The 13841-nt window shown below is 39.1% G+C and overlaps 1 protein-coding gene across 1 annotated transcript in view; it reads right to left on the reverse strand.

Moving 5' to 3' along the window:
• Window positions 1-492: 492 nt before the first annotated feature.
• klhl2 (kelch-like family member 2) overlaps window positions 493-13841 on the reverse strand; it is a 175942-nt gene continuing 162593 nt past the window's right edge. Inside the window, exons 12-15 of the mRNA XM_069926491.1 lie at window positions 12538-12666; window positions 5281-5421; window positions 5050-5193; window positions 493-1583 (exon numbers count right to left, since the gene is read on the reverse strand). Coding sequence (XP_069782592.1) covers window positions 1555-1583; window positions 5050-5193; window positions 5281-5421; window positions 12538-12666 — 443 coding nt within the window. The 3' untranslated portion in view covers window positions 493-1554. The remainder of the gene's footprint in view (window positions 1584-5049; window positions 5194-5280; window positions 5422-12537; window positions 12667-13841) is intronic.

A 13841-nucleotide genomic window follows, 5' to 3' on the forward strand; every position in this document is an offset into this window, starting at 1 on the left:
AGAGGCTCATCTGAGTTGTGAGAAAAACCAAACAGAGCAATTAATGGACAGGGTTCCAAGTCATCTTAAAAATTGTTGCTAGAGTTTGAAAAATCTTTTCAAAATCTCTCTAAATTTGTGCATTCCCAGAACATATGAATCAGAGAAGCTTCAAAAATTTTACATTTCTCACAAAAAGGAACAATATCTGCATAGAAATGGGATCATTTAAGTTTAGACATATCAGTTCTGTGAACCACCTTCAATTGTAATAAGGAATGTCTTGCACAAAATGAGGAGTCACTAATCACTGAGAGTACCAATCTGCACCTGAAAATGTTACATTCAAGTCTCTTTCCCAATCTCTTTTGATCCCAACCATTGGCACTGAATTCAAATCCAGTAAATTATTATGGTATTAATTCAAAGTTTAGGTACATTATTCTGATGTAGTCTTCAAACAAAAAAAAAAATTTACAATCTACACAATAGAAAGTTTTATTTAACCAATTAGAGTGTAAAGCAGGAACAGTTTTCTTCCCCAAATAAATTTATCAGTGTTCATCTTCCTTAACATATTTATGCAGGATACGAATCAAAACTGGCAAGTGTTACACAAACTAAACAGCAGCAAAATATAACCAGTACATAAATATACTACCCTGTACTATATACATTGACAATACTACATGCAAATCAGAGAAATGCACACAAATTTAGTGATATAAACTTGCAACACTAGTATTCATGCCAAGAACCATTTTAAGTAAACCAAGAGTTACAGAAATTTAGGAATGCATCAAAACGTGGACATGATTTAATAAAACAAAAAGAACAAAGTGTACATTTCAAAGTTTTCCTGCATTTACATTAATTGAATCGCATACTTTAAAATTCAAAATGCATTGAAAAATTTTGGTACAGTCTTTGCTTTTCTCCACAAGTGATAACTGTGTAAAAGTCATTTTAATCTCATTTCTATCAACTGGTATTTTCTCAGTACCAAATTAAAAATAAATTAAAATATTTAGTCAAGTCTTGAAGTGCTGCGCCAACAGCATACAGTAGAAAAAAATTATGGTCCTTGCACCCAAATGTACCTGTTGGCACCTTACATATCAGCCTCCATAGTCAGACATAGGGATGCAACTTATTTGTCCTAACACACTTGTAACCATTCCGCTGCTTCCTTTTCACAAAATTGTGAAGCCACAACCTCTCATTTCCATTACAATGTATTGGTTTCTTTGACACAATGCTCAAATCCATCTTGCCTGGCAAAAGTTAGTATTTCTAGGGCAGCTTTTAAAATTTCAAATCCTATACATCAAGGATCCACTCCAACACTACTTACTAATAGCTGTAATGTAGTCCTTTTCCATGTCGTGCTTCTATCAAGTGCAATCATCATGATCTTCTGTTCTTGCTCACAAGACATGGTTGTCTGTCCTTTTCCACGTTGCTTTAAATGCTTCTAATGAGATCATTAGCAAAGAAGCGCCAAAAAGTTGAGCGACTTCAGGAAGTACCATTTCAATGAAGAATCCAGAATTCACCATATCCAGCAGACTTTAGTCATAAAGGTTTGTCAATTACTGTAACACCTGAGAAAAAGAATACATGGTTATGGTTATAGATGAAGAACAGGATATTTTACAAATATATAAAATAAACAAAGTCACACTAACCTGGGATAAGGAAACAAGTGAAAAATGCACTGACTCTGCATTTGGCGTGTCCAGCCTTACTATAATACAATACATGGATTGTGTCCTCTTACAATTTAGGCTTGGTGTTGTACCCTTAATTCTTTAATACCACAATTTATTTTTAGTGATCCAAGAGCCAATATAATGTAGGAAAGCCAAACAGGAATACTGTATATCACATTACTGTGATATTTAATCCAAATTCAGGATATATTTCTCAAACATTTCAAAAACCTAGAATAAATTTCTTTGAAACATTTTGATGACTTTCCCTACAATAGATGCCAAATGTACTCATCCTTAATTTAAGGCAAAAAATCAAGGATAATATGGAAAGCACCAATCGCCTTTGTAAAAGAAAAAAGAAAATCCGAAGACACACCGACCTGGAGAAACTCAGCAGGTCAAACATTGTACTTTATATAGAAGAAGTAAACAGACATAACCAACGCTTTGGGCTTCGGCCTCATATCAATGTATAAGCAAAATGTATGCAGGTGCCCGAACAAAATGCCTACATCTTGCTCAGTGTTGATTATGTATCTTTATCTTTGCTCTATACGCTTTCATCCCTAACGTCGAAGTACTCGAGATGGCAGAGGTCGACAGCATCGAGTCCACGCTGCTGAAGATCCAGCTGCGCTGGGTGGGTCACGTCTCCAGAATGGAGGACCATCGCCTTCCCAAGATCGTGTTATATGGCGAGCTCTCCACTGGCCACCATGACAGAGGTGCACCAAAGAAAAGGTACAAGGACTGCCTAAAGAAATCTCTTGGTGCCTGCCACATTGACCACCGCCAGTGGGCTGATATCGCCTCAAACCGTGCACCTTGGCGCCTCACAGTTTGGCGGGCAGCAACCTCCTTTGAAGAAGACCGCAGAGCCCATCTCACTGACAAAAGGCAAAGGAGGAAAAACCCAATGCCCAACCCCAACCCACCAATTTTCCGCTGTCCCACATCGGACTTGTCAGCCACAAATGAGCCTGCAGCTGACGTGGACATTATCCCCCTCCATAAATCTTCGTCCGCGAAGCCATGCCAAGAAAAGAAAAACGTACGCTGTTTGTCCTGCTGCGTTTCTCCAGCATTGTGTTTTTAAATCCCCATCGCAATTTCTTTTAACCTCACAAATACTTTCAACGTTTTCCAACAATGAGGGATCCTTCTCAAATGCCGATGACAACATAAACGTTTTAACCATTTTGTGCTACTGCAATTGGCTTAGAGGAAGAAGTCAGAGGGTTGTGTGCGGAGGGTTGTTTTTCAGATTGAAGGCCTGTGACGCAAGGATTTAAATAAGGATGCTCGGGTTGAGTGCAATACATAAACACGTTGGAGAATCTCAACAAGTTACGCAGCATCTATAGGAAGTAGAGAGTTACCAACGTTTCAGGCCTGTAGTCTTTGTCCATACTATCTTATTGAATTGCACCCTTTTTGTTTGTATAAGTTATTTATTAAAATCAATAAATATCTTATTTTTAAATTAGACTATGCTTTATTCCTTCTGTCAAAGAGCATGACAATATACTTCCCTGCACTGTATTCCATCGGCCACTTCCTTGCCCATTTTCCCAACTTGTTCAAGTCCTCTACAGACTCCCTCCTTCCTCAACACTGTCCACCCCTCCACCTATCTTTGCATCATCAGCAAATCTGGTCACAGAGCCATCAATTTATATCATTTACATATAGTGCGAAAAATAGTGGACCCAAGACTGACCCCTGCGGAACATCCCATCTTCAGCAGCCAATCAGAAACTATCCATGAAACGCCCTTCATGTGTTATTACTAAGATGCTGATGTGAGAAATTCCACTCTTAGTGTATGAATTTCTTGACTGTATGCATTATCAAAACAAGATAAATCACGAATCTGATTGGCAATTCTTAATCCTTTACTGAGAAAGGTGAATAAAGAAATGCTGGAAAAATTGTGATGCGAAGATTTTACAAAATAGCTTTTGTTCCATTAGCATTATACACACCTAATTAATTTGGGCCACAAAACAATTACAATGCAATCCTGAAGGGAAACACAAAAACTGCAGATGCTGGAATCTTGACCAAACAATGAGAACTCAGTGGGTGAGGCAGAGTCCATGGGTAGAAATGGTTAGTCACCATTTCAGGTTGGGACACTGGAGTATGAAGGGGAGATCTCAACTTTATCACGGGGTGGAAAAGATTGGGGCGGGCTGAGGTGATATGGTATTGGACAGAAGTTGGGAGAGGTTAGAGACAAGTAAGAAAGGTAGTTAAAGAAGGGATGAAAATAGTACAACTAGATGGAGGTGTGGATGAGCTAAAATTAGGTTAAAAACCCCCAATGTTCATGCTATTGGGTTTAAGCCTGTCCAGGAGGAATTCAATTTGTTCCTCAGTTAGGTTTGGCCTCACTCCTGGCAATACACGACGCTAAGAACAGATATATCCGCGTGGGAATTGTGAATGGAATTGAAATGGGAGTTCAAGATTAAATCCACAGACAGCATATAGGTGGCTGGCAAAGTAGTCATCCAATCTTTGATGCAATGCTGTGGCATTTCTGAATCATACCTCAACCTGCAATATGTTTTAATGTGCTCCAGAGTGGTGAAAAACAAATTCAAAATCAGAATAAATCATCATGTCCAAGTTGTACAACAAAGTTCTGGATAACCAGCTGTAACAAGTACATCAGTGTTTCTTTTTAAATCAGCACTGACTCCTGCAGTCGGTGGTAGATGATGACTGAATCAATTATACAAACCCTCAATTTACAGCAAAACCTAAATAGGTTTATCCACAATATATATTATATACAACTCTTTTTGTAATATGATCATTTATGTACTCAAAAATTAGAGTTCTATCAACAAGGATCCAAATGAACATCTGAACTTCAGACGTGAAATTTTTCAGGTTATTCATTAATCAGAAAAATCAAAGTAATAAAAATTGAAAAATATTATTCCGTGAAAGTAATTCTTCTGGTACACTGTGAATATGAAAGCTTGAAATGTTCCAATGAACCTATCGGAGGGAGAACTTCTGGCAGTTCAACACAAGTGGATCAATTCTTGAAAGGGACATACAAGATGGCATTTGGAATTAAAACATGATGTGCAGAGAATCTGACTATACAGTAAAACCCCTAGTATCCAGCACCTAAGGGGATTGGTAGATGCCAGATAAGTGAATATTCCGGTTGCTTGAGACTGTATGTTGCATGATTGGCAAACTAATGGTGAGTCACTCCAATTTTAAACTTCCATAAATTTTACCTCTTTATTTTCTGTGATTTTTTTTTCTGGTTGTTTGAATTCTGGATAACAGGGGTTTTACGGTATAAATTCAGCAAATAAAATCAGCAAACCTGCATAACTTCTTCCAGTGCTCATACATTGGGGTAGAAGTATCCATTTATCTAATGCTGGGTTGTAATATTCCACTGATGCAAGGTTACATGAACCATCATCTCCACCAGCTACATACAACAGACCATTAACAGCACAAACACCTGTCAGGGATAATGGAGAGAAAGAGCTTAGATCACTCCTGCACCTCAAGCACAAAAATCTTCAAATTTTTGTTTAACCAATCCTACCAGCATTTCTTCTGCACATATTCATGTCAGCAACCTGTTTCCAGGTATTTGAAGAGACGTCGTACATTTCTACGCTTTTCCTCACCAGTGGCCCATCGTGGCCTCCAACAGCATAGAGTAAACCATTTAAAACACCAACACCTGAAGCAAAACACACGAGACCCAAATTCCTTTGAAGTGCTTAAAAATTTTGGTCTACTTCTCAGATTTAAAATTTTAACAACGTCAACACCAGACCAAAATCAAGCTTGGATGACTCAAGGAAGCTGTGCATGGTAAGAGTCCATATGAGAGTATCTTATATAAACGTATAAAATTATGAAAGGCAGATAGAAGTAGGCAATTTTTTCCACTGATAAATGAGATGAGAATGAGGGGGCATAGCCTCAAGATTCAGGGTAGTAAATTTAGGATAGAGATGAGGAGGCACTGCTTTTCCCAGAGGGTGGTGAAGTTACAGAATTCTCTGCCCATGGAAGCAACCTCAGTAAATATATTTAAGACAAAATTGGAAAGATTTTTGCATTGCAGGGGAATTGAGGGATATAAATGACGGAACAGGCTCATCAGGCTGAATGACCTACTCCTGCTCCAATTTCTTAGGTTCTTTTACCACCACTACTACATTTTAAGCTATGTTCAATCAAAAATAACAAAATACACAAATGAATTTTATCACAATAATAAATTTGGCATTTTTTTTATATAAACCTTTTTAACTATTACAAAGAGGCAGTACTACATTACAGAAAACATAATCAAAATAGAAATTGAAATGCAAAAAAAACTCTGCAGATTCTGGCAACCCGAAATAAAAGGAGAAAATGCTGGAGTGTAGGCAGCTTTTGTAGAGAGAAATAACGTTCAAGATCGATGACTTTTCAAACCTGGAGAGGTTTAACAAAAAAAGAAGTTCAAGTTGCAGAGGAGGCAAGGAGTTGAGAGAACATGGTGAAAATCCATGACAGGTGATGTAAATGCTATTGATATCTTCCAAAAGAGTGTGTTCAGTACTTGTTAATTTCAGCCTGGAGGTGTGTAAATTGAGATGAATGTGGACAACAGAGAAGTTAAAAACAAATAAAGAGATACAGGACAACATTTCCCAGAAGACTGAAGTAAAATAGAATGTTGGAAATATTCTGCAGATCAATTAGCATCTGTAGAGAGAACAAATTAAGTTAATATTACATGAATATTAAATGTTCTCCCTCGAATGTACCTTGGGTTTGTTGGATTTGCACCTTTTTAAGCACATTCTAATAGAGGTACCCAATCCTTTATCCGGACATCTAAAATCCAGAAAGCTCCAACATCCGACAAGTGGGGAGAGAGATGGCAGTGCGAGTCAGGCGAGTCAGTGGTGACCCAGGTGAGGGGGAGAGACTGGCAGCGCGAGTCTGGTGGGCAGGAGACTGGCAGAGCGAGTCAGGAGGTCGGAGTGGGGAGACAGCAGCACAATTGGAAGCAATTGGTAGATATGGAAGCACAATTCGGGTGGGCTTAAATCTGGCTTTCCAAAATCTGGAAAAGTCCAAAATTTGGAACACACTGACCCCCAAGGGTTCCAGATAAGGGAATGTGTACCTGTACTAAATAAAGCATGAAAGTCTGCAGACACCATGATTGAAGTAAAAACACCATGCTGGGCTCAAGTCCAAAATGTAGGTTATGTATCTTTATCTTTACTACATAAAGTACCCTGTTTGACCTAACGAGTTTCTCCAGTGTTGTGTTTTCACTTGAATTGAATAATGTCTCTTTCACCAGGCACTTTCTCCAAATCAAGGGTGTTTAACTGAAAACCCCCATGGGTCCAAGAATGTTTTTCTCCATAAGGAACACATGCAACAGGCATCGTTTTAGTCCTGCCCAGGACTTTGGTCTGGTCCATTTCTGACTCTTCCTTTTCTTGACATCTCCAATCTCAGATAACTTTAACTACCAACATCCATACAAGTTCAAGTTCAATATTATTTGAACCATCTGTATGGTTGGGGGGAGGGAACAAAATAGTACAGAGCAGTAAGGAGAAGGTTAGAATGCAAACAAACAAAGTTTGTAGTAAGTATTTGAATATGGATGGGCAGGTGATAGAGAAGGGAAATGCTCTGGAAGAAGATGAAGGGCAATTGGCAGGAAAAGTAAATAATGTTGTTCTTAAAGATGAGGGAAAACAGGGATTAAAAATTGGGAAATCTCTGAAATTCATATATTTTAATGCCAGGAGTATTGTAAAAAAGGTGGATGAGCTGAAGGTGTGGATTGATACTTGGAAGTATGATGTGGTAGCGATTAGTGAGACATGGTTGCAGGAGGGATGTGATTGGCAACTGAATATCCCTGGGTTTCGTTGTTTTAGGTGTGATAGAGTCGGAGGGGCAAGAGGAGGTGGGGTTGCATTGCTTGTCAGGGAAAATATAACAGCGGTGCCTAGGAAGGATAGATTAGAGGGCACATCCAAGGAGGCTATTTGGGTGGAACTGAGGAGTAGGAAAGGAGAGGTTACACTTGTAGGGGTGTATTATAGACCACCCGGAGGGGACCGAGACCTAGAGGAGCAAATCTGTAGGGAGATAGTAGATATTTGTGATAAGCACAGGGTTGTAATTATGGGAGATTTTAATTTTCCACATATAGATTGGGAAACATATTCTGTGAAAGGACTGGATGGGTTAGAGTTTGTGAAATGTGTGCAAGATAGTTTTTTACAACAATATGTAGAGGTGCCGACCAGAGAAGGAGCAGTGTTAGATCTACTGTTGGCAAATGGGATGGGTCAAGTGACGGAGGTTAGTGTTGGCGAGCACTTCGGGTCCAGTGATCATAATGCCATCAGCTTCAATGTCATTATGGTAAGAGAGATATCAGGGCCAAGGATTGAGGTTTTTGATTGGGGAAAAGCTAGATTTGAGGAGATGCGAAAGGACTTGCAGGGTGTGCATTGGGATAATTTGTTTTATGGGCAGGATGTAGTAGAGAGATGGAAGTCTTTTAAAGATCAGATTTTGAGAGTGCAAAAGCTTTATGTTCCTGTTAGGTTAAAAGGAGGGGCAAAAGGTTTGAGAGAGCCGTGGTTTTCAAGGAATATTGGAAACTTGGTTCGAAGAAAAAGGGAGGCGTACATTAGATATAAGAAGCATGGAGTTAAGGAGATGTTTGAAAGATACATTGAATGTAAGAGGAATCTTAAGAGAGGAATTAGGAAAGCTAAAAGAAGGTACAAGAAAACTATGGCAAGCAGGGTGAAAACTAATCCAAAAGAGTTCTACAAATATCTTAATGGTAAGAGGAAAGCTAGAGACAAAATTGGTCCCTGAGAAAATCAGAGCGGAAAACTGTGTGTGGAGCCTAGAGAAATGGGGGAGATATTGAACAGTTTCTTTTCTTCGGTATTCACTAAGGAGAAGGATATTGGGAGATGTGGGATAAAAAAAGCAAATTGGGTAAATATGGGGAATATAGAGATTACAAAAGGTGTAGTTTTAAGGCTTTTGAAGAATATAAAGCTGGATAAGTCTCCGGGACCAGACGGGATCTTCCCCAGGACATTGAGAGAAGTGAAGGAGGAAATAGCAGAGGCTCTGACGGTAATTTTCCAAATGTCATTAGATATGGGGATAGTGCCGGAGGATTGGCGCATTGCGCATGTGGTTCCGTTATTTAAAAAGGGTTCAAGGAGGAAGCCTGGCAACTATTGGCCTGTAAGTTTGACGTCTGTGGTAGGTAAATTAATGGAGAAAATTCTTAGAGATAGTACTTATAAACATCTGGATAGACAGGGTCTGATCAGGAGCACTCAACATGGATTTGTGGGAGGAAGGTCATGTTTGACCAATCTGATTGAATTTTTTGAAGAGGTGACTAGGAATGTGGATGAGGGTAGTGCAGTGGATGTTGTCTATATGGACTTCAGTAAGGCCTTCGATAAGGTACCACATGGAAGGTTAGTTAGGAAGGTGCAGTCTTTAGGTATAAATTTTAAGATAGTCAAATGGATTGAACATTGGCTGAAAGGGAGAGGCCAGAGAGTGGTAGTGGATAATTGTCTGTCAGGTTGGAGGCCGGTGACCAGTGGTGTGCCTCAAGGATCTGTATTGGGCCCATTGTTGTTCGTTATATACATTAATGATCTAGATGATGGGGTGGTGAATTGGATTAGTAAATATGCAGACGATACTAAGATAGGTGGAATAGTGGATAATGAAGAAGGTTTTAAAGGATTGCAGAGGGATTTGGGCTGCTTAGAAAAGTGGGCTGAAAAATGGCAGATGGAATTTAATGCTGATAAGTGTGAGGTGCTTCATTTTGGTAAGAAGAATCAGAACAGGACATACGTGGTAAATGGGAGAGCATTGAGGAATACAGAAGAGCAGAAAGATTTAGGAGTAACGGTACATCGTTCCTTGAAGGTAGAAACTCACGTGAATAGGGTGGTGAAGAAGGCTTTTAGTATGCTGGCCTTTATCAATCATTGCATGGAATATAGGAGTTGGGAGGTGATGTTGAGATTGTATAAGACGTTGGTGCGGCCTAATCTGGAGTTCTGTGTGCAGTTCTGGTCGCCTAATTATAGGAAGGATATAAACAGAGTGGAGAGAGTGCAGAGAAGGTTTACCAGAATGTTACCTGGGTTTAAGCATCTAGAGTATAGGGAGAGATTGGACAGATTGGGTCTTTATTCTTTGGAGCGTAGAAGGTTGAGAGGGGATTTGATAGAAGTATTTAAGATTATGAAAGGGATAGACAGAATAGATGTGGATAGACTATCACCGTTAAGAGGAGGAAAGATTAAAACAAGAGGACATGAGTTAAGAATTAAGGGGCAGAGGTTTAGAGGTAACATGAGGGGGAACTTCTTTACTCAGAGAGTGGTAGCCGTGTGGAATGAGCTTCCGGGAGAAATAGTGGCGGCGGAGTCAATTGTATTATTTAAGAAAAAGTTGGACAGGTATATGGATGAGAAGAAGATGGAGGGTTATGGGCATTGTGCAGGGAGGTGGGACTAGAGAGGGGTGTTTGGTTCGGTGCGGAGTAGAAATGCCCAATGGCCTGTTTCCGTGCTGTAATTGTTATGTTATGTTTATGTTATGTACAACCCAACAAAATAGCATCTCTCTAGATGATGGTAAACACACAAAAACACATACTATCCATTGCACATTTGCAAATAAAATCGTTGAGAACCGTGCCTAGGTGGATTCGCTATGAGTCTTGCAGGAATGCCAGCATGCTTAGAGCACTTCTGCTTCCTTGCACGCCATTTCCATCAGCCTCTTCCTTGAGTTGCAGATCGTTTCCACTGACCTCTTCCTCGAGTTTCAGAAGCAGCCTTCAGCTTGGTTAGAGCTCGCTGCCTTCATTGTCACATACACACAGTACCATCATGATCTGGTACTCTAGCTTAGAAGACCTACAGGTTTTAGTGTTCCTTACATCTAGCAGTGTTCGATCATAGACAAGACGAACAGAACAAGAGATAGTACATTTGTTTGGATCCGGTGGGACCACTGCAACCATGTACACTACCATTTATTTCCCCAGGACATTTTTGTCCAGTTTCTCTGCTCAAGTGCATCTTTTCTGATAGGACGTTTGACAGTAATGCTTCTTTCCTTTTCTTTCTTCAATCATACCCAGTCCATTTTCTCCAGTGCTGTTTTAACCAAGTCTCCTCTAAGCCACAGCAAATTATACCGTTCCCCTTATCATCATACCAGCCTTCACAGTTAAAATATTAAAGCTTGTGATTTCCACCATCAAAGACATTCCACCAAGGCCACATCCTTCCATTCACTCCTCTTTCAGCAATCTTAAGGATATGGAGTAAAAACACAATGCTGGAGAAACTCAGCGGGTCAAATAGTGGATCTTATATAGCAAAGATATATAAACGTACATAACCAAAGTTCGGGCATGAGCTATGAGCAAAATGTCCAAAAAGTTGGTTATCTACCTTTATCTTTTTTATACAAAGTATAAAGTATACTGACTTGCGGAGTTTCTCCACATTGTGTTTTTATTTCAATCGTGGTGTCTGTAGTCTTTTGTGTTTCACTGAATGATATGGACTTGCTTACCCAGACTATGATTTTTAAATCTGCAGTGAATTCAAAACTTTGTTGTATCGGTGTTAAGTGAGGAGATCAATAGACTTCAGTGGTAGAATGGGCAAATAGGTAACACACTTAAGCTTATTCAGAGAAATGCCAGGCATTGTATTTTGTAGGAAGAACAAGGGGTGACAGCAATTTAAACTAAAATACAGAGAGGTCTTAGTTTTATCAGTATAGTTTATTTGGACCAACAAGGCAGCCTAAGTAAATAATTAAGAAAACAAAAAGGATCTTGATCTTTTGAAAAAATAAAGTTGGTCATAATGAACCTTCGTATAACAAAAATCATGATTAAAAGTCAACACTTATTCTTGTTCCATCGATGTCTTGCATACAAGAAGGCAGGGTCGGCGCCAGAACAAGTCTTAACAGGGACATTAGGGTAATCTGGGATGGGGGACACAATTTGCTGCTCAAAACCTTGCTCAGGAGGGGGTGGGGGCACTTACCATGTTAAATGCGGCGTCCTGGAATCCGTAGGCAATGTATGGCCATGTTTCTTCTTGCGCACAGGCACTATTGCCAGCTGGTGCATGCACAATGGATTGGAGTACCGGGGCCACTAGCATCACTTCCCCCTCCCTCCAACGGAAGTGCCAGCCGGCATTTGTGCATGCACACAAGAAGAAATATGGCTGCACACGGCCTAAAGACCCCGGGACACTGCATTCAACATAGTAAGTGCCCCCCTTTCTGCCCCTACACCCCCTAGTGGAGGACAGCCAGACATCCAGCCTAAAACCAGACAGCTGGCCACCCATGGGTGGTGGGTCATTGTACATCATAAGTACGAGTTGTGTGAAAGTCATTCGTTCATATCCCAGGGACTGCCTGCATTTATTTTAAATTATACCTTTATGTTTAAAGGTGATTATTATATACTGTGTATTGTGTGTGGATATGTGTGCACTGTGGTCCAAAGAAATACTGTTTTATCAGGTAGTCTCTATACAGTAAGATGATAAAACTTGAACTTTGGTGTCTTTAAGGATTCAGAATGCAAGAGAATGGAATTTTTTCACCCCACTGTGTTTGTGTAGGCTCTCCAAATCACCCAACTCCCCTTTTATTCACCCACTAGACTATATTTTTTTCTTAAAATTCAAAAATTAGGCACTGTTTGTATTTTCCATTTTCCTACCTGCTCCACTTCGACGTGTGCTCATTTCGGCAATATAAGCCCATTCATTTTTGGCAGAGTTGTAGGCCTCCACAGAACTAAGACATTGTCGTGATGCCCCATCATAGCCACCAACTGCATATAGCACACCTAACAAAAACAAAATTCAGTCAGCTCTTACACTTTTACATACGAAATACTTATAACAGGAAAAAGTGGATTTCCTAAAAGATGACAAAGATAAATAATATTAAATACCAAAAATCAGTTGATTCACATATGACTAAAAAGAAAGTAAAAATAATTAATGGACCAAAAGATCAAATGTTTAGACAACATATCAAATATTGTTATCTGGAGGAAACATTTCATCTTTATTTGAGGTTACATTCTGGAACCAATTCTATTGCAAAAGACATCCTTAAAGCATATCACCCATCCCATGTAGTTGCCTTTGCTTGCCTTATCACTGGAAGAGCTACATTAATGAGATGGAATGATGCTGCCCCTCAATGGCTGTCTGATGTGATGGCATGCCTGACTTTGGAAAAAAATTAGATATTCTACTACTAAAATGAATTTTAGCTTTGTAGGTTTATGGGGTCCTTTTCTTAATTACTTTCATAATTTATAAGATTATTTAGATCTCATTTTGAGGTTTGGTTGTTTTCCCTTTTACAGTAGTGGAGCACCTATGATCAACCAGTAACCACAAGGGAGGAGTTAGATTATTAACATATTTTTTTACGTTGTGTCTTTTTTTTGTCTTTTTCAATGTCTTAATCATAGGTTATTTGTTGTATATCTATTTTGTTGGATACTTATTCTTATTACCTATGTACAATTTACTTATAAAACTCAATAAAAATATTGAAAAAGAAAAAACATCACCCATTACAACAGAGCCAGAGCTTACGCTCTGGATTAGCAGACAATACTATAATTCAATTTTCCTGAGAAATACTTGCAATGCAGGTCAATAATCTTATACACGAACGAAACAATACTTGAGTATTGGAATTTAGTTTAGGAGCAAATTATTAAGATTAATTGCTTAAAAGCAACCGATAAATACCTAGTTGATGACAGTTTATAGTACTACATTCCTTGATGAGAGAAAAAAAAATCAATGTACAATTAAAAAAAACACCCAGTATCTGGCACCTATGGGGATTGATAGATGCCAGATTAAGTGAATTTTCTGGTTGCTTGAGATTGTGTGTTGCATGAATGCAAGCTAACTGCTGGGAGGAAGGGGGTGGGGGGTGCCAGTTTTAAACTTTTGTATTTTTTACCTATTTATCTTCTGCAATTTTTTTTGCTGG

This window comes from Narcine bancroftii, chromosome 3 (assembly GCF_036971445.1).
Source record: "Narcine bancroftii isolate sNarBan1 chromosome 3, sNarBan1.hap1, whole genome shotgun sequence".
In the NCBI taxonomy this organism is placed as follows: Eukaryota; Metazoa; Chordata; class Chondrichthyes; order Torpediniformes; family Narcinidae; genus Narcine; species Narcine bancroftii.